The 25,514-nt window shown below is 41.7% G+C and overlaps 1 protein-coding gene across 1 annotated transcript in view; it reads left to right on the top strand.

Moving 5' to 3' along the window:
• The window catches only part of lrrc75bb (leucine rich repeat containing 75Bb), a 52,499-nt gene that overhangs the window by 13,773 nt on the left and 13,212 nt on the right, over positions 1-25,514 (top strand). The window contains exons 2-3 of the mRNA XM_024380672.2: positions 6,277-6,405; positions 10,752-10,864. Of these exons, the coding sequence (XP_024236440.1) occupies positions 6,277-6,405; positions 10,752-10,864 (242 nt within the window). The remainder of the gene's footprint in view (positions 1-6,276; positions 6,406-10,751; positions 10,865-25,514) is intronic.

Below are 25,514 nucleotides of genomic sequence, written 5' to 3'. Positions count from 1 at the left end.
TAGAAAATAGTCAAAATAAAGAAAAACCCTTGAATGAGTAGGTGTCTCCAAACTTTTGACTGGTACTGTATATAATATATATATATATATATATATATATATATATATATATATATATATATTAGGGGCACTGTAGATGTTATTTATCTCTCTATACTGCTCCTATGGAATGCTAGCCTAGCCATAGCAAGCTAGCTAGGTGGCTAGTGGTGTCCTGTTAGAGAATGTAGTGAGAAATACTCAGGACAGGAGGTGTAGAGTGACACAACAACAGATATAAGGTTCTCGAATAATGTTGGTTTACTGACAGATGCGTTGGTACAGAATGTCATGCACTAGTATCACGTGTTATCACAGATCGACCGTGATCAGAGCTAATGCGAGCACACACCATTATTGTTTCATCAACCAGATAGGGGGGGCCAACATCACACCCGGAAGGTGAGTAATCAAACACACATGTAGTCCCACTGTAACAATACTGTAATACGTTCACATAGTTGCTATCACAAACTCCACACAGTTGTCACCGAGTAGTTGGAAATAAATATCCAACTTACCCAACCATTTCTGTACTTACAGCATTCCTATACATTTATTTTCTATCAGGTTTTTGCTTGGCAGACCTTATTTTTAGATTTACATTTGTTTATAAAACTCATGAATGCAACTGTTTATGTCAAATTGGTTTGTGTTCTACTTTTAGCCCTGGTTGTCTAGAAAATAAAATGGTAAAACACTTCAATGTGAGGCTAAATGAGGGCAGAGCAAGCAGATAAATGAAAGTAATGAATTTCAGGTTTTTCACTTTGGGATTGCCTGGGTCTAATAAGGTTTTAATCTACTTGAGATGGTGGATGATATTGGAGCATGCTTGATGTCTCCTTCAGAGCACAGCACTGCACACAGGAAGTCATTACACAGAGGAGATGCACAGAGGAATCAATGAGACCGGACTCTTATCTCCATCTCCAATCTCTTCTGGGCTATTATTGTTAATTACTTTGGACTTTTCTCTATGTTCGTCAGTAAACAAGGAATCAGCAAGCAGGCATTAAGATTAAAAGCATTAACACAGAATATGTTTAGTGATGCAGGAAGCAAATACTAAAGTGCCCCTGAGGTTATAAAAGGCCAGGTAAAATGACCATTGGAATGAGACTTAATAGTCAATTTACTACCTCAGTTGTGTTTGAGAGGATTAGTGAGTCACCGTTGTTTGAAACGTAATGTGAGGTGCCACTTCTCCTGATAGTTCGATGTTAAGGAATAGGCTACTTACCAATAATGTATTATACATATGTACATGTCATTCGGAAATTATTCAGACGCCTTGACTTTTTCCACATTTTGTTATCTTACAGCCCTATTCTAAATTTTTATGAATTACGTTTTCTCATCATCAATCTACATACAATACCCCATAATGACAAAGTGAAAAGTTTTTTTTTAAATGTTTGCACATTTATTACAAATAAAAATACAGAATACAAAATACAGAAATACCTTATTTGCATACTGTATATCATACACTACAGTTGAGAAACAATGGGAAAGTAATTCTGCTTTGAAAGTTGACACATTTGTAACCTCTCTTAAGAACAAGGGTCTTTTGGTACCTACTGGAGAGCTCTTCTTTGTCTACACCCATTCAGCATCGTTCACACCCTCTTAAGCTTTAGCCCCACCCATCTCTTTAAGGATTCACATGTGAGGCTATGTACTAAACAACCAAAGATTTCAAGACTAAAGGCTGGTTTAAACTACGTATATATACACCGTTTGTAAATTTGACCTGGAGTGCCAGGCCATTCGTAAACTCAGAGCGATGTCAGATTGTCTGTTCCTAAATTCAGTGTGTTTTTCTCTCAGAGAGTTCAGAGCGCACACTGGACACTCTGGCCTAGGAGTAAGGTTGATCCGAGCATTCTGATCTAACAGCAGTCAAGCTAACGTTGGCTAGTTTGCTACCTATTTCCAGACACAAATGAGAAAACAGCTCACCATTTTACTCGCACTAGCAGAGCTGCTTTGGCTGTTTTTATGTTATTCAGAGCGTTGGTGATTGCAACTGTGCTGCTGGCAACAATTTAATTACGCTTTTTTCCAACGTTTACTGACACCGGCCATATTCAACGGGTGTTGAGCGTTCGTCAGTTATTCTGTGCTCTGGCACAATCAGATGAGAGTGCTCTGAAATCGGAGTAGATAGCAAGAATTGACCAGCTACAACAATCGACAGTTGTCGCAGTGACATCATAAACATTCTATTGAAATAGTTACTAGCATAGCAGAGTCTTTTGTTTAGACATGTAGCTAGCTAGCTAAACAGTGAACCATAATCCCAACTCATAATGTTACTACCCTGCATGAATCTGCAGGTAGCGAACCAACCGGGTTCAATGTTAGCTAGCTAACATTAGGCTATAACTAACAATGCAAGTGGCTCTGAGATACAACTACTATTACTACACAGATCTTACACGTAACATTAGATAGCTAGCCAGCCAGCTAACATTAGCTAGGTAGCTAACAGTACACTTTAACTTGAAATTAAAAGAACTTGCTGACGAAATTAGAAATGTGTAATATCTGAAAATGTAGCTAGCTACACTATCTTACCCGTATGCATGAATGGACACTTCTCACTCTGTCACGGATGTCATGGTAGCCCTTAGTTTGAAGATGTAATCTGGAGACAGGTGTTTTATACAACAGCCTTCGGTGTGTTCTCTTTTCGACTCTGTCTGCATATTTGCAATCAAACGCCATAATTTTCTCTATCTCCTTAGCTATCATACTCTAATTCCACTGATTTCAAAACTCAGTCCTCCAGAAAGTGAAGAGCAACACTTATGCAGTTGTACTACGTGAAATCGTTCAAAAAAGCATCTCTCGCATGTCCAGCCCACTCATTATCTCAGCCAATCATGGCTAGCGGGAAGGCTGCTGTCTTTTTCAGTAGCTAACCCATCTAGGCTCCTTTTTCTGTGGCTAACCCATCTAGGTTCTTAATTTAACCTTTTTTTCTCATATTTACAAGTTTGTTATTAAGGAATATGATAGTTCATATGTTCCAGAAGGCATTTCTGCCAAAAAACTCATTTTACATTTAAAAAAAAGTTTACGTTGAAATGGTGCTTCTGTGAAGTCATGTCACGTTCGTCATAACGATGAGACCAAGGCGCAGTGTGATAAGAATACATTCTTCTTTAATTAACGAAGAACACTTAAACAAACTAACAAAACAACAAAACTCTATGATAAACCAAGTGCTGACATGCTACACATAGACAATAGCTACACATAGACAATAGCTACACATAGACAATAACTACACATAGACAATAACTACACATAGACAATAACTACACATAGACAATAACTACACATAGACAATAACTACACATAGACAATAACTACACATAGACAATAACTACACATAGACAATAACTACACATAGACAATAACCCACGAAATCAAAATGGAAAATGGCAACCTAAATAGGATCCCCAATCAGAGACAACGATAAACAGCTGTCTCTGATTGGGAACCAATTCAGGCCACCATAGACCTACAAATACCTAGACATACCAAAACCCAATAGAATTACAAAAACCCTAGACAAGGGAAAAAACATACCACCCTCGTCACACCCTGACCTAACCAAAATAATAAAGAAAACAAAGATAACTAAGGTCAGGGCGTGACAAGTCGTGACGTGCCTAGTTTCCTGAAATGAGTCACAAATTAGATATTTCAGTTGTTGTTTTTTTATTATTTTGATAACATTTCTAAAAACCTGTTTTAGCTTTGTCATTATGGGGTATTGTGTGTAGATTGATGAGGTAGAACATATAATTGAATACATTTAAAAATAAGGCCGTAAGTAACAAAATGTGGAAAAAGTCAAGGCTTCTGACTACTTTCCGAACGCACTGGATATTAAACGTCTATATTATACATCTCTCATATAGAGGCCAAATTGGACTGGTGTAGAGATTACGCCTCTTGCCCTCTTCTATGTTGCACCACAATCAGTTACATTAAATTCCTTGCTCTAATGATTTGGTAGCCTTCTGCCATTCATCCACAATTAAAGACTTGGGTGTATGAAAATGTACTCTTTCAGAACACAGAAAGTGTCACAGTGTTTTATGTTTTTATTCCCTTTTATTCATAGTTTTTGAAAGGCAAGTGTTAGATGTGAGCAATTTTATAGGATTATTATGTCTAATAATCCCACTTGTCAAATTGTCAAAGAAAACTCAACGCAGGCAACAGACTCCGGGACTGGTTGTGGGGCTCTATGCAATACGTTTTAATAGGTTCCTAATGAGCTGTGGATGTGGGATGGGTGTTCTCAAATTCCAAACTCTCAGCACTCAATTCTTGGTTGAAAAGACAGCAATCAAATCAGATATGCAGGCAGCCTACGGATCAGGCTTTGTGGAGTGATCTGAAGACAACTTTCATGCAGAGACGGCGACGCAGACACACTGTCAGTGACAAAATGAAACGCCCTTCACACAGAGATGGTGGAACATGAGAGACGCAGTGGCATGTCAGTTATTCTGTCGGATTAACCCATGCAGTGTTGAGCCGACCACACCAATGCAGACATCACACAATGTTGTTTACTGTGCACCCAGAGAAAAAAACATACCTACCGTAATAGATTTAGAACCATGGCATTTTCTTCAAGGCTGATGACTGCTGGGTTTCTTCCAATATTACACAAAATTGGTCATAGTTGACCTACTTGATGATTGAACACATTTTCAACATACTAATTTGAAAATGATCTACTATATAGGCCTAGCTCTATGCTGTTGTTGTTTGGGACTTGTTTACTGTATTTTGTTGGGGTATGTTTCCCTGTCATAAAGGGAGCACTGGAGAATGGCCCGGAGTCAGGGAATCCCAGAGAGCTCAAGTGTAATAAATCAGCCAGAAAGCTGGAGGAGGAGGAGAAAGTGCTGGTGGGAATTTGCCTCAGAGCTTTCACTGTAGCCTTCAGTGTTTGGCCTGTCAGACTGTAGGTTCTGCTTAACATAGCATAGAGTCCCCAGCCTCCTCCTATACAGCCTCTTTACAGCAGCTTACATGAATAGCACTAAGCCCTCGCCTGATACTATCTTCACGTTGCATGTCCAGCAAGTAAACAGATTTACAGCAGCTTTGCACGTACTGTAGAACAGAAGAGGAGAAAATCATATTTAGTATAATTTTTCTTGATATTATATAGCCCCCATATTTGACGCTGAACACATTAGCAAACCAAGTTATAAGCAAGAGGAGGATAAATATTTTCCAAATTTCATTTTTGTCCTCTGCTCTACTCCGCCTTAACCTTTCATTGTGGTAGGGTTTTGTTTTTGAGCCTCTCCTTCACATATTGCCTTGCGGTTTCAGCTAATTTGTTTCAGGACTTGCTGTGTCTGTTTGGTTGATGTCATCCTCCTCGGTAGGGCAGGTGGGTGAGGGCTACGTCGAAGACCCTTTGATGTGTCTCAAAGCGTTACATTTCAAACTCGGGCTCCGAGATGACATCCCTCACCAGCAGCAGCCCTCAGAGCATTACCGGAAGTTGCAGATTCCTTTGCCTCAATATATTTACACTGTCACTGCAAATAGCAGCCTCCCTGCAGATTATACTAGTAAGAACAACCTCTGGGGATGTTTTCTCATTCCTCATTTTTATTAAACCAGTCTGCACATCACACCCGCCTGCCATTTGAATTCCAGAGAAGACGGTGAGGAACAGGAGTTCTGTAGACTTGAACCGTTTCTCTCTAAGTGCCTGCATGGTGTTTTTAGAGGTTTTTTAGAGGTTGTTCTTAGATAACTGGAGTGTGTTCAGTGTTGTATGTGTAAAGACCCAGGGCTTTAGGGGTGAATGACGGTACAGCACATCACTTTAGTTGTTATGTATCTGTTGGAATGTTATTTTGAGAGAAATTGTCCTGCTTTAACCACACATACCCCTCATGCCACACCCCAGCCCTCCCTGTGCCTTGTCCCATGTGACACTCTTACTGTAAAATCCTCTCAGCTTGAAAAGTGAACATCATGAGGCAAGTGGATGATGAATTTATTATGTAAATACATTGACAATCTGTTACCATTAAGCAGTCCACGTCATGTCAGTTTAATGCTTAACGATTCATGACTTTCACTTTTAAAAATATTGAAATTCACGCTCTGTTGGACTTTGGAATGATTGAAAGGAAACACAGATGATTGATTATTTTCTCCTTCTCTGTGTTCCCACAGGACTTGGGACTCCAGGGAACATCCCTTAATGATATCCTCTATAAGAATGCAGCCTTTCTCAACCTGGTGGATCCAATCTCCCATGAGCTCCTGCTCAGCCTGGCCAAAGACATGCAGTGCCCAAAGAGGGTAAGCCCATCGTACCGTCTGGCTGTTGATCTCGACTTCCTCAGCCGTGCTGTTGTCAGGGAACATCAAATGAGATCAGGCACAGAAAATAGAACGTTTAGGAATCCACAGCTGCAAGGGTCAATTCAAGAGCATGTACATGACGGTCAGTCTTTTTGAAATGTGACTTGCTAGGCTACTTGGTTTGGTTCCAGCCTTCCAACTGATGCCAGTATCCATACAGTCGTTATGATTAGTCTCTAAACGATGCCTGTGTGTGTGCACGTGTTCACTCTTGGGGTGCCCGAGACATCGGCACCTATTTATAACTAATGGCCAGAAGTAGGTCAGTCACAGTGTTGTGTCATTTCAACAACGTACACAAGTTACAACACAGTATCTTCTGTTGCTTGTTACTTTTTCTTCAGTATTCACTTGCATGAAAATAGGTAATAGTGTACAATTGATCTAAAATAATGGATTTACTGCCAAGAAAAAATTAAGCAGACAATAGCTCATATAGAGTTTTCGGCCAAAAGTGTTTTCTCCTTCCTAAAAGACTTTGTTTTCATCATCTTCTCGTCTAAATGAATTTACTGGGAGCTTGAATCTCTCAGATTGATGTGGTTGACCTTTCCCTTGCTTTAAATATGTACCAGGCATCTTTTGATAAGCTCTTTTCCCAATAAATGTCTTCCCAGAGGAATATGCAGGGAAGGGGCACACTTTCCAATAATAACAAAGACAGACAGCTGTGCCCAGCTAACAGGCTCATCTTGTTTAAACTGGTGCCCAGAGAGATCTAGCAACACATTGTGAAATACAGTAGATAGAAAAGTTGAACTTTTAAGCACTTCTTCTCTTCAACAGATTATGAAAAATACTTTTGAAAAAAAAAGGCTACTTTGAAATCCGATCTTTCAATAAGGGCAGCATGCCTAGGGTGGTGTGTATTGGATTTTTGTTTTTTTGGGAGGGGTGAGTGGGTCATGAGGGGTTGGCAGGGGTCTTCTCCGCTGTGACCGCCTGGCTTCCTACTGGGAACAAATTGGTTGAATCAACGTTGATGCGACGTAATTTGTCAACGTATAATGACATGGAATCTATGTGTCATCGTGGTAACCAAATTTTAACATAGACAAATAAAATATGTTACATTTGTACCTTTAAAACAACGTGAGATGTTCAACATTAAATCCACAATCAGAAGAAAAAAAGAATAAGCTCAGCAGCACCTCGTGCTGGAGAATTGATCTATCTACAGCTACCCTTTGGCCTCCCATCCAGGGTTTTACCCAGGTCAAATGAAATGTGATCATATTGCGTTTTCACATATGACATTTGATACCCTGGTTTGGTTTCCTGAAGCGTTTGTGAGAATTCTACAGTATACTTTTCACATCAAAGAGAAGAACATGTTTTGTCCAGATTAGAGTCAATAGCTTGTCTACGACTACTTCCATTCAGTTAACCCCTTTCCCACCAAGATTTAACATAACAAATACTGTAATGGTGTTCTCACTGTCGTTTCATTGCCTGAAACGAAACGCTGGAAGGTTTGAAGTGTATGAGGGTTTGTGCCACACAGAGTGGGAGGAGTGGGAATGTCACAATACCTGGTACTTTTGTCCTGGATCTTGGACCCACTACTCACGCAGGTCCAGGATTTGTTTGCGTTTCACACATGCTCTATAGCGTGGATCAGGGTACCAAACGGTCCAGGAAACGGATCATAAGGGGATGTGTGAAAGCGCCCTTTATCACTCATAAAACATCAATGATGCTATTTAGGACTATATAGCATTTGCAAAGTCATCAACAGCTACTGTTTCAATTCAACCCCGAATTCAACAATAAAAAAACAATACAATAGACCTAGGGTTTAAACCCCTGATTTCAAATGTTATTATTTTCAGTGATATTGAATTGTGTTTGGTTGTCAACGCAACCAAATATCAACATTCGAAGGAGATGTATCTTCTGCTTGGATAGTTCCATCTGTTCCACTGACGTAGTATAGCTTTAATTCCAGTTTGTCTACAAATTAATAATTGATATGTTGGATTCATGTCTCCATCTCAACCAAATATCTAAGTTAAATAATAGGAGTAATTCAAATCCAACTTGATTTAAAGTGCATTTAAAGTTTGATTTCACTAGATTTATTCCTATTCTTTAACTTGGATTTTTGGTTTGAGATGGAGACATGATGTTGAAATGTTGCGTTGTCAACCAAACACAATTCAATATTACTTTTGCTAATACAGTAAATGGCCTAAAGTTAAGACAAACTACAAACTAATGTAACATTCAACCTTAAAATAAGTAACACATCCATGGTCACATTTTGAGATTACTATACATTTCTTCTTATGTAATCATCTAAGGCATGCATGTTCAAGACAGCATGCATAGGTCATCGCAGGTCAGTGGAGATCTTCACAATTGCTGTAATAATCTGCATAGAATTTCGAACGGCATTGATCACATGTAATCTCAACTGCAATCCAGGTCATTTGGTTCTGCTATTAGATGAAGCACAGTGATAACACATTAAGCTGTTGTATAAATAAACAAATATCTGAGTTGAACTTTGCTGTGCTTTTAAATGGTTGAAAGTGCAGTGATAGATATGTGGGTGACCACTAAACCAGAAATCTGACATTGTTTATCCATTGGAATTTGCTTGTGCTTTTAGATGGTTGACTGCATAGTGACAACACACTGGAAATTCAACAAACTTTTGGCTCTCTTTTTGAGTGGGAGTATATATGTTGTAAGTCTCATTGATGAACGTCTCGACCAAAAAAATGACATAATTATCTTGAAATGACGTGGTATGCCTAGGGGGTGGTGAAATGTGACAGGGATTTAGTGAGTTGGTCTGCTGGACCTCAGGGCCTCAGCTGCAGGTCCAGTCACGGTTCTTCCTCCTTCACCTCTATGCTTCAAAAGGGGATTGACAATCAAATGCAAAAACAACAACTCATCAAAACATTTCACTGCTTCATTACTATTATTGTGCGTTCAGCTATAGAACTGTATATCTAACTCAAGAGCCTTGTGGTCGTCTAAGTCTATGAATATTCAGAATCGTGTTTGAGTTTGAGTGAAAAACATGTTTTGAACAATGTTAAACAGATGCCATGTTGACAATGCCCGAATTCCCATCAAAGAGAAGAACATGTTTTGTCCAGATTAGAGTCAATAGCTTGTCTACGACTACTTCCATTCAGTTAACCCCTTTCCCACCAAGATTTAACATAACAAACAGTGTAATGGTGTTCTCACTGTCGTTTCATTGCCTGAAGCGAAACGCTGGAAGGTTTGAAGTGTATGAGGCATGTTTTGTGCCACACAGAGTGGGAGGAGTGGGAATGGTTAATCGCCTGAAGTAAAATTGCCCCTGTCTTTTTTCTCTTTTGCTGCATTGCCTCTTTCTTGTTGTCGTGTTGTACCATTAATTAGATTTACCCTGCTCTGCTCAACCCAATCCGTTTAAAGTCTTTGACAGAGGAAGGGAGAGCGAGGGGGAGGGAGAAAAAGCAAGGGAGAAAGAGCTGGAGCGAGACCAAGGAGGAGAAGAGAGGGAGACTGACAGAGATGCTAAAGCATATTTTTATGTATAAAATGCTCGAGGCAACCATGTTGGATGGACAAATGAGAAGAGCCTTGAGATCATCTGGTGAAAGCAGTCAAAAGGTTGGATTGTTTGTAGAGTGATAAGTGAAGGGGATCAGACAATTATAAATCACTACCTTTTAAACCAACATTCTAGGAACAAAGTAAACAGCCTCCTCTCCACAGCTCAATGTGTCATAACAGGGGTTACAAGGCTGTAAGTGATACAATGGTCCATTGAAATATGTGTATCCAAGATGTTCGGCCTTTGGCTTCTAAATGTATAAATTCATTCTATGGAGTCACAAGTTTACCTGTTGTGCTAAATGTGGTTAAGACTACCTTGAAATCAGAACAACAGGTGCATTTGTTGTAAACACATTCCTAAGAGTTTTCAATCTCTTGCAAGAAAGTCAGCACTGTATAATATGGATACGGTCATTCGATTGGATATGATTTAGTAAAGTTTTGTACTTTTACATATACAATGTACATCACCTGGGATATTCAACCAATTCTCAACAAAGGGGTCAAATTCAGTTGTTCATGATGTCGGAAAGGAAAATAAGCATGTTTTCGTTACATTAATTCACTTCAGAAAGTCAAATAGAGCAGTCATTTGATTATTCCTCTATTTGAATGCCAGACACTTTTTGAAACCTTTGAGGCCTTTTTTCAGCTGTAGCCGCCAGCAGAAGAGATTAAAGTGTGTGGGTTTGTGTGTTTTGTATATGTGTGTATTACAGGAGAAGGACACCCTGAAGTCGTCCGACAAGATCTGCAGACAGCTGATATTCCACCTGACCCCTCACTCCAAGTGGATGAGACAGAGCGTGCCCAGGAGGAAGTCGCAGGCCTGGTGAGTCCGTCCGTCTGCCCGCTTGCACATCCACACACCGGGACAGCTACTGCCATAACACCAACGCAAACGAATAAACAGCTAACAGCAAACTGACATCAGAGCAGTGATACGGTGCGCATGGCCTAGAACCTTCAAAACTCACTAGCATCTCTAAAACAAGACAGTCTTGTGTTCAGTGTGTGTCAGAGATAAGTCACTCCTGACATTGGGCTAAGGCGCATTACTGTACAATACCTGCTAGGATTTAATGTGCTAGATCAGGGCTCTCCAACCCTGTCCCTGGAGAGCTACCCTTCTGTACGTTTTCATTCCAACCCCACTTGTAATGAACCTGACTCAGCTTATCAACCAGCTCATTTGTAGAAGCAAGTGCCCTTAATTAGGGTTGGGAGTGATGGTAAACCTGGAGGATGGTAGCTCTCCAGGAACACGTTTGGAGAGCCTCGTGTTAGATAATTATACAGCAGCACTAGCTGCCACAAAGTCTAATAAGTTATTGTATTGGGGTCCTGTAATATAGACCTGTGTAGTAGCCTATTTTTTGGGGCAGGATATCATGTTCACTTGGTCAGTTTCAGTTTCTTGGGGAGTGTACTGTCGCCTCACTGCACAGCTTGACAACTGCCATGGTGCTGTAGACTTATCTCACCCAGAAATAAATGAACAAATCAATCATAATGAATAACAGAAAGGTTTTAATGAAATAAAACATCAGACAGATTCAGCTCGAGAAACGCTGTGTAAAGAATAGACAGAACTACAAATGCTCTCCAGCTCTAATTGCCAAGCAGGTGCATTTGAGGGGAAGAAGGAAGGAAACAATCTAATGATCTTCATGTGTTTCTATCTCCCTGAGCAATTAAACTAGTTTGTGAGATGTTTGACAGCCCCAGTCGAACCTCCTAGCCCGTCTCCTTGTTGCAACGTTTCAAAAGATGTGTCAACAATAACGAGGCTGGCTCTCCCACTGTGTTCATTAGCAGACTCTGCTCTGGCAGCAGGCTCCTCGCTGTAAACCGTTCTTCTTCTCATTGCCTCAACCCTCTTACCAGACAGCCTCTCTTCTCACTGCCTCAACCCTAACTAACTATCCAGCCAGGCAGCCTCTCTCCGTACTGCCTCAACCCTAACTAACTACCCAGCCAGGCAGCCTCTCTTCTCACTGCCTCAACCCTCTTACCAGACAGCCTCTCTCCTCACTGCCTCAACCCTAACTAACTATCCAGCCAGGCAGCCTTTCTCCGTACTGCCTCAACCCTAACTAACTACCCAGCCAGGCAGCCTCTCTTCTCACTGCCTCAACCCTAACTAACTATCCAGCCAGGCAGCCTTTCTCCGTACTGCCTCAACCCTAACTAACTACCCAGCCAGGCAGCCTTTCTCCGTACTGCCTCAACCCTAACTAACTACCCAGCCAGGCAGCCTCTCTTCTCACTGCCTCAACCCTCTTACCAGACAGCCTCTCTTCTCACTGCCTCAACCCTAACTTACTATCCAGCCAGGCAGCCTCTCCCCTCACTGCCTCAACCCTAACTAACTATCCAGCTAGGCAGCCTCTCTCCTCACAGCCTCAACCCTAACTAACTATCCAGCCAGGCAGCCTCTCTCCTCACTGCCTCAACCCTAACTAACTCCCCAGCCAGGCAGCCTCTCTTCTCACTGCCTCAACCCTAACTAACTACCCAGCCAGGCAGCCTCTCTCCTCACTGCCTCAACCCTAACTAACTATCCAGCCAGGCAGCCTCTCTCCTCACTGCCTCAACCCTAACTAACTATTCAGCCAGGCAGCCTTTCTCCGTACTGTCTCAACCCTAACTAACTACCCAGCCAGGCAGCCTCTCTCCTCACTGCCTCAACCTAACTAACTCCCCAGCCAGGCAGCCTCTCTCCTCACTGCCTCAACCCTAACTAACTCCCCAGCCAGGCAGCCTCTCTCCGTACTGCCTCAACCCTAACTAACTATCCAGCCAGGCAGCCTCTCTCCTCACTGCCTCAACCCTAACTAACTATTCAGCCAGGCAGCCTCTCTCCGTACTGCCTCAACCCTAACTAACTACCCAGCCAGGCAGCCTCTCTCCTCACTTCCTCAACCCTAACTAACTCCCCAGCCAGGCAGCTTCTCTCCCCACTGCCTCAACCCTAACTAACTCCCCAGCCAGACAGCCTCGGCCATACTGCGATGGAACCCGTCAACCAGGGTTCCGTTAGCATGTAGTAGCTGCATTTTGACCGATAAAAAAATAGAAAAGACGATAAATAAAATTGGTGCCGACCAATTGTCTGGGAGAAGAAGAAAAAATCTAATTGCGAAATTATGCTTTTTAGCCTATTCATTGATGGAAATACCAGTCAATGTACTTTAAATACATTTGACTGGTCATGCTTATTGGTGTATAGGTTAATTTGCATAATTTAGTGGAATTAAATTGGCACGTGTACAGTATATTTGTTATGTATCTTATTTATCACATGCGTACAGCATACAAATACAGAGCCTTGGAATGGAAAATCTCAAACAGCAAATGCATAGGCAACAGAAGGCATGCTTCATCAGCGCTTCACACACCACTTTGCAATGAACTGGACGCAATATGCATTTTGAAAACATATACTGAATCGTTTGAAACCTTATCGTTTTAATACATAATCTCAGCAAAAAAAGAAATGTCCCGTTGTCAGGACCCTGTCTTTCAAAGACAATTCTTTGAAAATACAAATAACTTCACAGATCTTCATTGTAAAGGGTTTTAACACTTTTTCCCATGATTGTTCAATGAACCATAAACAATTAATGAACACCTTAGACACTAAGAGCTTACAGACAGTAGGCAATTAAGGTCACAGTTATGAAAACTTAGGACACTAAAAGAGGCATTTCTACTGACTCTGAAAAACACCAAAAGAAAGATGCCCAGGGTCCCTGCTCATCTGTGTGAACGTGCCTTAAGCATGCTGCAAGGAGGCATAAGGACTGCAGATGTGGCCAGGGCAATAAATTGCAATGTCTGTACTGTGAGACACATAAGACAGCACTACAGGGAGACAGGACAGACAGCCGGTCGTCCTCGCAGTGGAAGACCACGTGTAACAACACCTGCGGGACAGGTACAGGATGGCAACAACAACTGCCCGAGTTACACCAGGAACGCACAATCCCTCCATCAGTGCCCAGACTGTCCGCAATAGGCAGAGAGAGGCTGGACTGAGGGCTTGTAGGCCTGTTGTAGGAAGGTCCTCAGACATCACCGGCAACAATCTCAATCTCATTAAGTACGTCTGGGACCTGTTGGATCGGAGGGTGAGGGCTAGGGCCATTCCCTCCAGAAATGTCCGGGAACTTGCAGGTGCCTTGGTGGAAGAGTGGGGTAACATCTCACAGCAAGAACTGGCAAATCTGGTGCAATCCACGAGGAGGAGTACTTAATGCAGCTGGTGGCCACACCAGATTCTGACTGTTCCTTTTGATTTTGACCCCCCTTTGTTCAGTGACACATTATTGAATTTCTGTTAGTCACATGTCTGTGGAATTTGTTCAGTCTCAGTTGTTGAATCTTGTTATATTCATACAAATATTTACACGTGAAGTTTCCTGAAAATAAATGCAGTTGACAGTGAGAGGACGTTTCTTTTTTTGCTGAGTTTATTATGAGGCATGTCTTACCTTGCTTTCAAGTAACCTAGCCAAAGTCATACCATATCCGTGGACAATGATTTAATATCAACTTTTCTTTCATTGTCTTGTAGCCAAAGGCAGAATACTAGTCCTATTAGTAACAAGATGCTAGTTGTTGCATATTAGATCTCCCCTCTTTCTAAATGATATCTCTGTCACATGAAACCACTCATATGCACTGTGTTTTCCCGCTAATTGCATTATGGAACAAACATTGCAGTGTGCATCGCTGTGCTTAGCTATAATGTGAAGAAAGTATAGTTTAGCAACATTTTAAGCTAAACGTTCTGATCTGTTGCATCAGATTTGTTGCTTTTTAATATTTTATATGTAACCTAGGCCTACTGGTTGTATGAATTTGGGCACTATCGTCCCACAACTGTTCCAGAGTCTGTTTGGAATAGGCTATTTCTTTCTCGACAAACTGACCAATAGGTCGATTTTGTTCTATGGGGGATAGTAGATTGACATAGGCTAGTGATTTTGCTGTTCATTACTCATCTTCTTGGCTGGGGAAAAGGAATTGTGGAAAGGAATTCTAACATCTTCACAGTGTACATCAGAATTCGGTAAGAAGTATCGCACATCGTTGCATCCTCGACTTGTATGTCCTGTTCATATGAATTACCATAATCAAAATGTGATTTTTGTTATTCTGAGCACCCTGGATGAATGCCCTAATCAGGTTACGCACCAAATGCATATGGGTCTGGTAGATTTCTCAAGTTTGCGGTAAATGAAAATGCTGCTGGGCAAATATCCGGCGCCACATTTTTCTAATGGAAACCCTGCCGTCAACCCATTTCTATTCAAGTACATTTCCAGGCTTAATGAAACATCTCAGAAGACTTTGAAAGAGTTTGTGCTGTGAATATACTAGTAGCATTTAGAATTCATAATGGTTTCACTGTTTCAATGATAATAGGTATTCAACGATGTTTGATACTGGGTATACTTTACTTAAAGTGATGCTTTTCCTCAATTGATGTCTTTATGATTTTGAGTAATCCTTCCTCTTTTATCCTCTTCATCTCTCACTCTCTCTTGCTCACTCTCTCTCTCACGCTCTCTCTCTCTCTCTCTCTGTTTCTCTCACGCTCCCTCTCTCTCGCTCCCTCTCAGGTTGGTCCTATTTTAAAATCCTTTTTCTCACATCGATTTTTTTCTATTTTTTCTTTCTTTTAAGAGTCCATTTTGTTCAACAGTTGCCTCACAGAGAGAACAGAGCAAGTATGCGGTCTGAGCTGGGGCTCTAGGGAAAACCTTCTGTCATAGAGAGAGGAGAAGAGAGATGAGGGAGGGAGAGAGCGAAGAGAGAAGAAGAGAAAGAAAGAGAGAGGGTGGGTGGGTGGGAGAGGGGGGCACTACAAGGTTACCCATTAGAACCCCTGTGTTTCTTTCATTCCTCACACCTCGTCTTACAGTAAATAGGTTACAGCTAGAAATCTGTTCTCTCATGTATAGGAAAGAAAATACTTATTACATGTGCAGTAGCATACTTTCCAGCCACAGAAAATGTAATTATTTTCACAGAAGAGAAGGAATAGAATCCATTGTATTCGTTTCAGAGCTCATGCATAAAATGTATTACTTCAGTCAGCTCAGTCCTAGAACACTGTGTAAGGTGCAGAGCCGTTTTGTCCTTTATTGTTTGGAATCGTGTCCCAGGAGAGTTGAACGTCTATTTGATTAGTGTCCGCAATAGCATGTTATAGTGTCCTCCTTATAATAAATGACTGAGTCCCCCTGAACATGTTTAGAATCTTTTCTACATCTGCATTGGATTTCAAATTAATCAACTCCATATTCTTTAATACCCTGAAATTGCCCTTCCAGCACAATCGGAGGAGAATTCGCTCATATAGCAGATGTTATTTCATTACTTATCTTTACTTCTAGGCAATCACTGACGCCGTCATCTGAGGTCTTAATAACGGCATCCAATGATGAATCTAGCTCAGTAAAAATAGGAAGAACCCCTGCCTGCATCCAATTTAGTAGATACCGTTAGACAACCTTCCCCATGTAGTAATAAATGCATTGCTCAGTACTAGCTGATGAGGGTTTGAAGTTATAAAGGAAGCCAGTGGATATGAGTTAAATGCTCTATGATGTGTGCGCATGCTCAGTAAATAAATACTACTTCTACTTCTAACCCAATTGATACTTATTTTTTATCACTTTATATGGTACTACACTTGTACGAAACTCCTCATTCAGAAGCATTATCAGCTGCATGGGCCAAAGGTTATCCAAGCAGCTCAATAGAAAGCAGTATTAGCTTTAGGTGAATGGTTAAAAGAGTAAGATACTGGCGTTGAGTGCTTTTATGGCTGTCGTGCTGTTATCAAATCAAATCAAATTGTATTGGTCACATACAGATGGTTAGCAAATGCTAATGTGAGTGTAGAGAAATGCTTGTGCTTCTAGTTCCGACAGTGCAGTAATGTCTAACAAGTCATCAAACAGTTCCCCAACAACTACCTAATACACACAAATCTAAAGGGATGGAATAAGAATATGTACATACAGTTAAAGTCGGAAGTTTACATACACTTCGGTTGGAGTCATTAAAACTCGTTTTTAACCCACTCCACAAATTTCTTGTTAACAAACTATATTTTTGGCAAGTCGGTTAGGACATCTACTGTGTGCATGACACAAGTAATTTTTCCAACAATTGTTTACGGACAGATCATTTCACTTATAATTCACTGTGTCACAATTCCAGTGGGTCAGAAGTTTACATACACTAAGTTGACTGTGCCTTTAAACAGCATGGAAAATTCCAGGAAATTATGTCATAGCTTTAGAAGCTTCTGATAGGCTAATTGACATAATTTGAGTCAATTGGAGGTGTACCTGTGGATGTACCTCCAAAGATGACTTAAGGACAACAAAGTCAAGGTATTGGAGTGGTCATCACAAAACCCTGACCTCAATCCTATAGAAAATTTGTGGGCACAACTGAAAAGGCGTGTGCGAGCAAGGAGGCCAACCAACCTGACTCAGTTACACCAGCTCTGTCAGGAGGAATGGGCCACAATTCACCCAACTTATTGTGGGAAGCTTGTGGAAGGCTACTTGAAACGTTTGACCCAAGTTAACCTCTCTAGGGTAGGTGAGACGCTAACGTCCCACCAGGCCAACATCCGGTTAAACTACAGAGCGCTACAGAGCGCTAACATTCTAAATACACCATTCGTTATATTAAACATTCTTGGAAATACATGTATCTCACATCATTTAAAAGATGAACGTCTTATTATTCCAGCCGATGTGTCAGATTTCAAAAAGGCTTTACTGCGAAAGCAAACCATGCGATTTTCTGAGGACAGCACCCCGCACACACAAGTATTACTAGCATTTTCCAACCAAGCATTAGCGTCACGAAAGTCAGAAATACCAATAAAATAAATCGCTTACCTTTGAAGATCTTCCTCTGGTGGCAATGCCAAGTGTACTAACTACACAGTGAATGTTCATTTTGTTTGATAACATCCATTTTTATAGCCTAACACGAAACATTTGTAAACCGCTTGCGTCGTGATTTCCGTCTCATTTAACCTTGGACGAAGCGTTCGTGGTAATTACACACACTAAACAAACGTTTATCCAGTCATGGTTGGTTTCATTGCAATCCACTGGTTGTTATTAACACATCCATACTTGATGGTTCTTTCCCCGGGACATATTGACCGAAACAAACCGATTTGAAGACACCAATCAATGACCTCATTGCGCACCAATGGTAGGACCGGTCTATCGTTGATTGACTGTATTTTGGCCCAATGACCACTGATCATCTTGAAATCTAGCTTGGAAGATAGCCAATGAGCTGGGGTAAACGGCAATATGTAATGGTTATACGTTCGAAGACCAGCCTTTGTTGTAAACTCTGGCATAAAAGAAGTTCATTCGCCATTGCAAATCCTACTTGACGGAGCCACGAGTGTTACGCATAGCAGTACAGAGTCAATAGCATTTTCGGCAAGTTTATATATTTAAATTATGGCGAATAAATCAGGAAATGCTAAAACAAAGTCTAGGTATACAGATTTAACTCAAATTATAGAGGACATTTATAGAGAAAGCGAGACCGAGTTGCTTCAGGAAGATAAATCTTTTTCAGTTTTGCTACCGGTAATGGACGGAGTTCTGATTCCGTTATGGAGTTATTGGATTTTCAACTGCTGGGAAAAGGCTACAAACTGTTTGTGGACAACTTCTACACAAGCCCTACCCTGTTTACAGAGCAGAGGAAGCGCGATGTGTGGGCTTGTGGCACCATTCGGACCAACAGAGTGGGCTTTCCAAAAACAAAGGTGAACGACATGCCTAAGCGGGCTGAGCGGGGTACCATGTGATGGATTCGTGAAAATGGCCTGCTCTTTGTAAAGTGGATGGATACCAGAGAGGTGGTCATGTGCACAACTATCCACAAGTCCTTCAGTGGCGATCACGTCGTCAGGCGTTTGAAGGACGGTAGCAGGGCATGGACCACAAAAAAATTCCCCATTCCAGCTGCTGTGAAGGACTACAACAAGGGCATGGGAGGTGTGGACCTGTCAGATGCACTGATAGTATACTACAATGTTGTCCACAAGACCATGAAATGGTACAAGACGTTTTTCTATAATTTCATTGATATTGCTGTGGTGAATGCCTTCATCCTCCAGAAGGAAATGGCCAAGAGCTGTGGACAGCCCCCCATCTCACAACTAGCCTTCAGGGAGCTGCTCATCCAGGAGCTTGCTAGCTACAGCAAGTCCACTGCAGCACCTTCTGTCCCCTCTACCTCTGTCCCTTCTGCTCCAACCAGTGGTGTTCACCTGCCCAGATTCATCTCTGCAGGCATGAATGTGCCTCAGGGCAAAAAGGGCACAGTAGGGAGACGTTGTTGTGCCCTTTGTCACAGGAAATGCCCCATCACCTGCATCACATGTTCAGTAAGCCTCTGCTTCACAGCAGAAAGAGACTGCTATGGGCCATGGCACCAGCAGCACAATATTGTGTAGAGGACTGAGGGTCTTGACAATATTGTAAATAGAAAATGTGTAAATAGTTACCCTTGATATTTGTTTGTTTAATTATTATTATTTATTTATTTTTAATATTTTTAATATATATTTTTTGGGGGTGTGTTAGAATAGCATTTATGTATTTTATATAGTTCTTTCCTTCCAAATGTATCACTGTACCAATTCGGCCACTTGGGTACATTTGGGTACATTTGTGTGGGTGGGACACCTGGGTGACTTCATGCTCAGTGTCATGTAGCTCGCTCATTTTTTAAGTTACCTGTCTAAAACTTTGCCAAACTAATGTTGCCATCTTATGTTCTTCATTCAAATCATCCTCAGCATCCTATCTGTATGTTTGGCTGTTCTTGGTCATTTGAAAGAGGATGCAGCAACAATAAAAAACAGAAAACGTATGTTTATTTCCTTGTATTTTCTTCAACAAGATCTATTGTGTTATATTCTCCTACATTCAATTCACATTTACACAAAATTCAGAGTGTTTCCTTTCAAATGATACCAAGAATATGCATATCTTTGCTTCTGGGCCTGAGCTACATACAGGCAGTTAGATTAGGGAAAGTCTTTAGGCGGAAATTGAGAAGAAGGGGGAGTACCCCAAAGAAGTTAAACAATTTAAAGGCAATGCTACCAAATACTAATTGAGTGTATGTAAACTTCTGACCCACTGGGAATGTGATGAAAGAAATAAAAGATAAAATACATCATTCTCTCTACTATTATTTTGACATTTCAAATAAAGTGGTGATCCTAAAACAGGGAATTTTTACTAGGATTAAATGTCAGGAATTGTGAAAAACTGGAAACTTAAAATGTATTTGGCTAAGAGTTATGTAAACTCCCGACTTCAACTGTATGAATATATGGATGACCGATGGCCTAGCGGCATAGGGTAAGTGCAATAGATGGTATAAGGTACAATATATACATATGCGATGAGTAATGTTAGATATGTTAACATTATTAAAGTGGCACTGTTTAAAGTGACTAGTGATATATTTATTAAAGTGGCCAGTGATTTGAGTCTCTATCTAGGCAGCAGCCTCTCTGAGTTAGTGATTGCTGTTTAGCAGTCTGATGGCCTTGAGATAGAAGCTGTTTTTCAGTCTCTCGGTCCTAGCTTGAATGCACCTGTACTGACCTCGCACAGGTCTTGTCAGCTGTGCATGTGGGTGAATATATCCACTCTGACTCCATCTGTCTGCCACACGTGAGGCTGTCCACCAGGGGCTCTGATATCTGACCCAGACACAGGCTACAGAATCGGACGACACGGCTACATATAGGACCAACCATTTGACAGCCTGTTCCTCACTGCTATCCCTAGCACACTGCTGGCACTCTTACCTTTGCACACACAAACCTTTGCACCCACACACCCACACATCTAGAAACTTCCACATACACTCTGGCTGTGACATGAGGTAACAGGTTTATCCAAGGCAGGTGGAATAGGTAGGATTTCAGTCAACTCAGCACGTGTCAAGCCCCGTTTGATTGACTGTCAATTTCACACTGATCCAAAGGTGTGAAACGACTTGATACAGTGCGAAGAAAAAGATACTGCCAAGGTTACTTTTGCACATCCCATGCAATGTAACTTCATCGGTCTTTCTTGCCTATTTTTGTCCCTTGAATTCACTCATACACTCACAAGGACATTGTAGTATGCTTTTCATTGGCTTGCTTGTTCAGCTAAGCATGCAGTATTGTCTACAAGTTGACGTTGGTTTACCCAGGCAGATCAGGTTAATTAGCTACCCTGCTCAGGAGCACAACAGCGTTCTGTCATTCTATTGCTACCACTACCTGTTGTGTCGCTACCATTGTTCAGTGAGTCCAGTAGACTTGTGAGTCTAGGACAAAGTTGTTCATGATACTGAAGCACTTCTACTTCATTTATTTATTTACATCACTCATCTGCCTGTTTCCCCAGTGTCGGTTGTTTCATTGTGTTTAACCTATTTCCAGGGAGTCTCGGCAGGCATCCCCTGAGGTCTCTCTACAAAAAGGTCATGACAACTCTGACTCATCCATATCCATATCAGGACCATATCACCTCCACCCTACCTGACACCCTTGACCCACTCCAATTTGCTTACCGCCCAAATAGGTCCACAGACGATGCAATCTCAACCACACTGCACACTGCCCTAACCCATCTGGACAAGAGGAATACCTATGTGAGAATGCTGTTCATCGACTACAGCTCGGCATTCAACACCATAGTACCCTCCAAGCTCGTCATCAAGCTCGAGACCCTGGGTCTCGACCCCGCCCTGTGCAACTGGGTACTGGACTTCCTGCCGCCCCCAGGTGGTGAGGGTAGGCAGTAGATCTCCTCCCCGCTGATCCTCAACACTGGGGCCCCACAAGGGTGCTGTTCTGAGCCCTTCCTGTACTCCCTGTTCATTTGCACGCTCCAACTTCATCAAGTTTACATCAACAGTGGTAGGCTTGATTACTGGGAGGAGGTGAGGGCCTGGAGTTGGTGTCAGGAAAATAACCTCACACTCAACGTCAACAAAACTAAGGAGATGATTGTGGACTTCAGGAAACAGCAGAGGGAACTCCCCCATCCACATCGATGGAACAGTAGTGGAGAGGGTAGCAAGTTTTAAGTTCCTCGGCATACACATCACAGACAAACTGAATTGGTCCACTCACACAGACAGCATCGTGAGGAAGGCGCAGCAGCGCCTCAACCTCAGGAGGCTGAAGAAATTCTTGTCACCAAAAGTCACAAACTTCTATAGATGCACAATCGAGAGCATCCTGGCGGGCTGTATCACCGCCTGGTATGGCAACTTCAACCGTAACCTCCAGAGGGTTTCCAGGGGGTCCCTCCAGGCACCCCCACCCGATGCTACAGGAAGGCCATCATCAAGGACATCAACAAACTGCCTGTTCACCCCGCTGCCATCCAGAAGGCGAGGTCAGTACAGGTGCATCAAAGCTGGGACCGTCATGACAACACACTGTCAATGACACTGACTCTACTCCAGCCACTTTAATCATGGGAAATGATGTAAATATATCACTGCCACTTTAAACAATGCTACCTTATATAATGTTACTCATCCCTCCTGACTTTAACTATGCCACTTGGTTTACATACTTATCTCATATGTATATACTGTACTCGATATCATCTACTGTATCTTGCCTATGCTGCTCTGTACCATCACCATTCATATATCCTTTTAATAACCTGAGAGACATGCTCAAGGTGAGAAAAGGAGGTGAAATGAGTAAACAACATGTGGGAGGAAAATATACATCTAAATATAGACTTCCTTTTAGAGTCGAGTGAAATGCTTACTTAGAATGAAATAGAGGATGAAAAAGGGACATGTCTTAGCAGGTAACAGAGTGGTATGTCATTGTAAGTACCTTATCTGTGAACATTGCCTCATGTTGTCCCTCCCCTACCCATTTGAATGGGTATAAAAGTCTCCTCCTCTCATAGATGAAGTAGTCGGTCTAGTTTCTTGTATACGCTAGGTAATCCAATCAATCTCTCATTGTTCTTTGCCAGCAACATACTGCCCTGCATCCCACTGCTGGCTTGCTTCTGAAGTTAAGCAGTTTTGGTCCCTGGATGAGAGACCAGATGCTACTGGAAGTGGTGTTGAAGGACCAGTAGGAAGCACTCTTTCCTCTGGTCTAAAAAAATATCCCATTGCCCTGTGTAGGTTGCTGTCTTTTGGATGGGACGTTAAACAGGTGTTCTGACTCTCTATGGTCACTAAAAAGCCCATGGCACTTGTCGTAAGAGTAGGGGTGTTAACCCTGGTGTCCTGGCTAAATTCCCAATCTGGCCTTCATATCATCATGGTCACCTAATCATCCCCAGTTTGTAGTTTCCCCTGTAACTATTCCCCAGGTGATTGCTGTAAATGAGAATATTTTCTCAGTCAACTTATCTGGTAAAATAATTGTTTAAAAAAATGTCTAGCCTCCACCTTGTAGAGAAACTTAAGGAGTCATCCATGGTCCTTATCCATAATGAATGGCACATTTCCCAATGAGCCCAGCATCGTAGGGCCTCTTTACACTACACTTCTTTGACGACACAAACTAGGTCCAGGAGAGATACTTGTGTAGTCTAAAGAGACGGATCTAGATTCAAATCACTCTTGAAGAGATGTCGCCCACACTACCTCTGGAGATAGTGTGGGAGTCATCTACACCACATACTCCCCTCTGAGTGGTAGGGCTCTCCCACACCACATGTACCTGCAAGAATTACCTTGATTACCTACAGCATTTTTGCTCTGGTAGCCAAATTCTAAATTAGGATATCCACATTCTTTGTGGTTGTGATCCATTGATTATATCCGTGAAAACATATTGATCTGATATTAGAGCTTTTGATTTGGATAGAAAAAAACATTGGGGATTACAGGAAAATATGGAGGGAGAGAACCTGAAGAATGAATCAAAGAGTATTTTTGTTGCTGACTGGTCTGACGTTTACACAGAGCAAATCCCCATTGCCTCCCAACTACCATCAAGCACCACTGTGTCCCTTTGCAACACTGCACTTTAATGTTGGTTTCATAACCGGGCCTTGACATTGCAGACAGGGGCGCAGTCTTCCATGATTTAATATTCAGTATTTTATCCGGATAAAGCAGCAGCTACTCTTCCTGGTGTCCAGTTACAGTTATGTAACGCAAACTCTTTTCCATGGAAACTGAAAACATGGCAAATAATACACTTCTGGAATAGTTTTTGTTTTTTCATACACTCTTAGAAAAAAGGGTTCCAAAGGGGCTCTTTGGCTGTCCCCATAGGATAACTCTTTGGTTCCAGGTTGAACTCTTTTGGGTTCCATGTAGAACACTAAGTGGAAAGGGTTCTACATGGAACCCAAATGGGTTCTACCTGGAACCAGAAAATGGTTCTTCAAAGGGTTCTCCTATGAGGACAGCCAAACAACCCTTTTATGTTATAGATAGCACAAGATTTTTCTAAGAGTGTAGAATACATGCGCACAGAAATATGTCTTAACACCTGTAAATCAAATCAAATCAAATTGTATTTGTCACATACACATGGTTAGCAGATGTTAATGCAAGTGTAGCGAAATGCTTTTGCTTCTAGTTCCGACAATGCAGTAATAACCAACGAGTAATCTAACCTAACAATTCCACAACTACTACCTTATACACACAAGTGTAAAGGGATAAAGAATATGTACATAAAGATATATGAATGAGTGATGGTACAGAACGGCATAGGCAAGATGCAGTAGATGGTATCGAGTACAGTATATACATATGAGATGAGTAATGTAGGGTATATAAACATAAAGTGGCATAGTTTAAAGTGGCTAGTTATACATGTATTACATAAAGATGGCAAGATGCAGTAGATGATATAGAGTACAGTATAGACATATACATATGAGATGAGTAATGTAGGGTATGTAAACATTATATTAAGTGGCATTGTTTAAAGTGGCTAGTGATACATTTTTTACATCAATTTCCATCAATTTCTATTATTAAAGTGGCTGGAGTTGAGTGAGTATGTTGGCAGCAGCCACTCAATGTTAGTGGTGGCTGTTTAACAGTCTGATGTGTTTTTCAGTCTCTCGGTCCCTGCTTTGATGCACCTGTACTGACCTCACCTTCTGGATGATAGCGGGGCAGTGGCTTGGGTGGTTGTTGTCCTTGATGATCTTTATGGCCTTCCTGTGACATCGGTTGGTGTAGGTGTCCTGGAGGGCAGGTAGTTTGCCCCCGGTGATGCGTTGTGCAGATCTCACTACCCTCTGGAAAGCCTTACGGTTGTGGGCGGAGCAGTTGCCGTACCAGGCAGTGATACAGCCCGGCAGGATGCTCTCGATTGTGCATCTGTAGAAGTTTGTGAGTGCTTTTGGTGACAAGCCGAATTTCTTGAGATGCTGCTGCGCCGTTCTTCA

This window comes from Oncorhynchus tshawytscha, linkage group LG20 (genome assembly GCF_018296145.1).
Source record: "Oncorhynchus tshawytscha isolate Ot180627B linkage group LG20, Otsh_v2.0, whole genome shotgun sequence".
NCBI classification, from domain to species: domain Eukaryota; kingdom Metazoa; phylum Chordata; class Actinopteri; order Salmoniformes; family Salmonidae; genus Oncorhynchus; species Oncorhynchus tshawytscha.
This window is presented reverse-complemented; position numbering and strand designations above follow the sequence as displayed.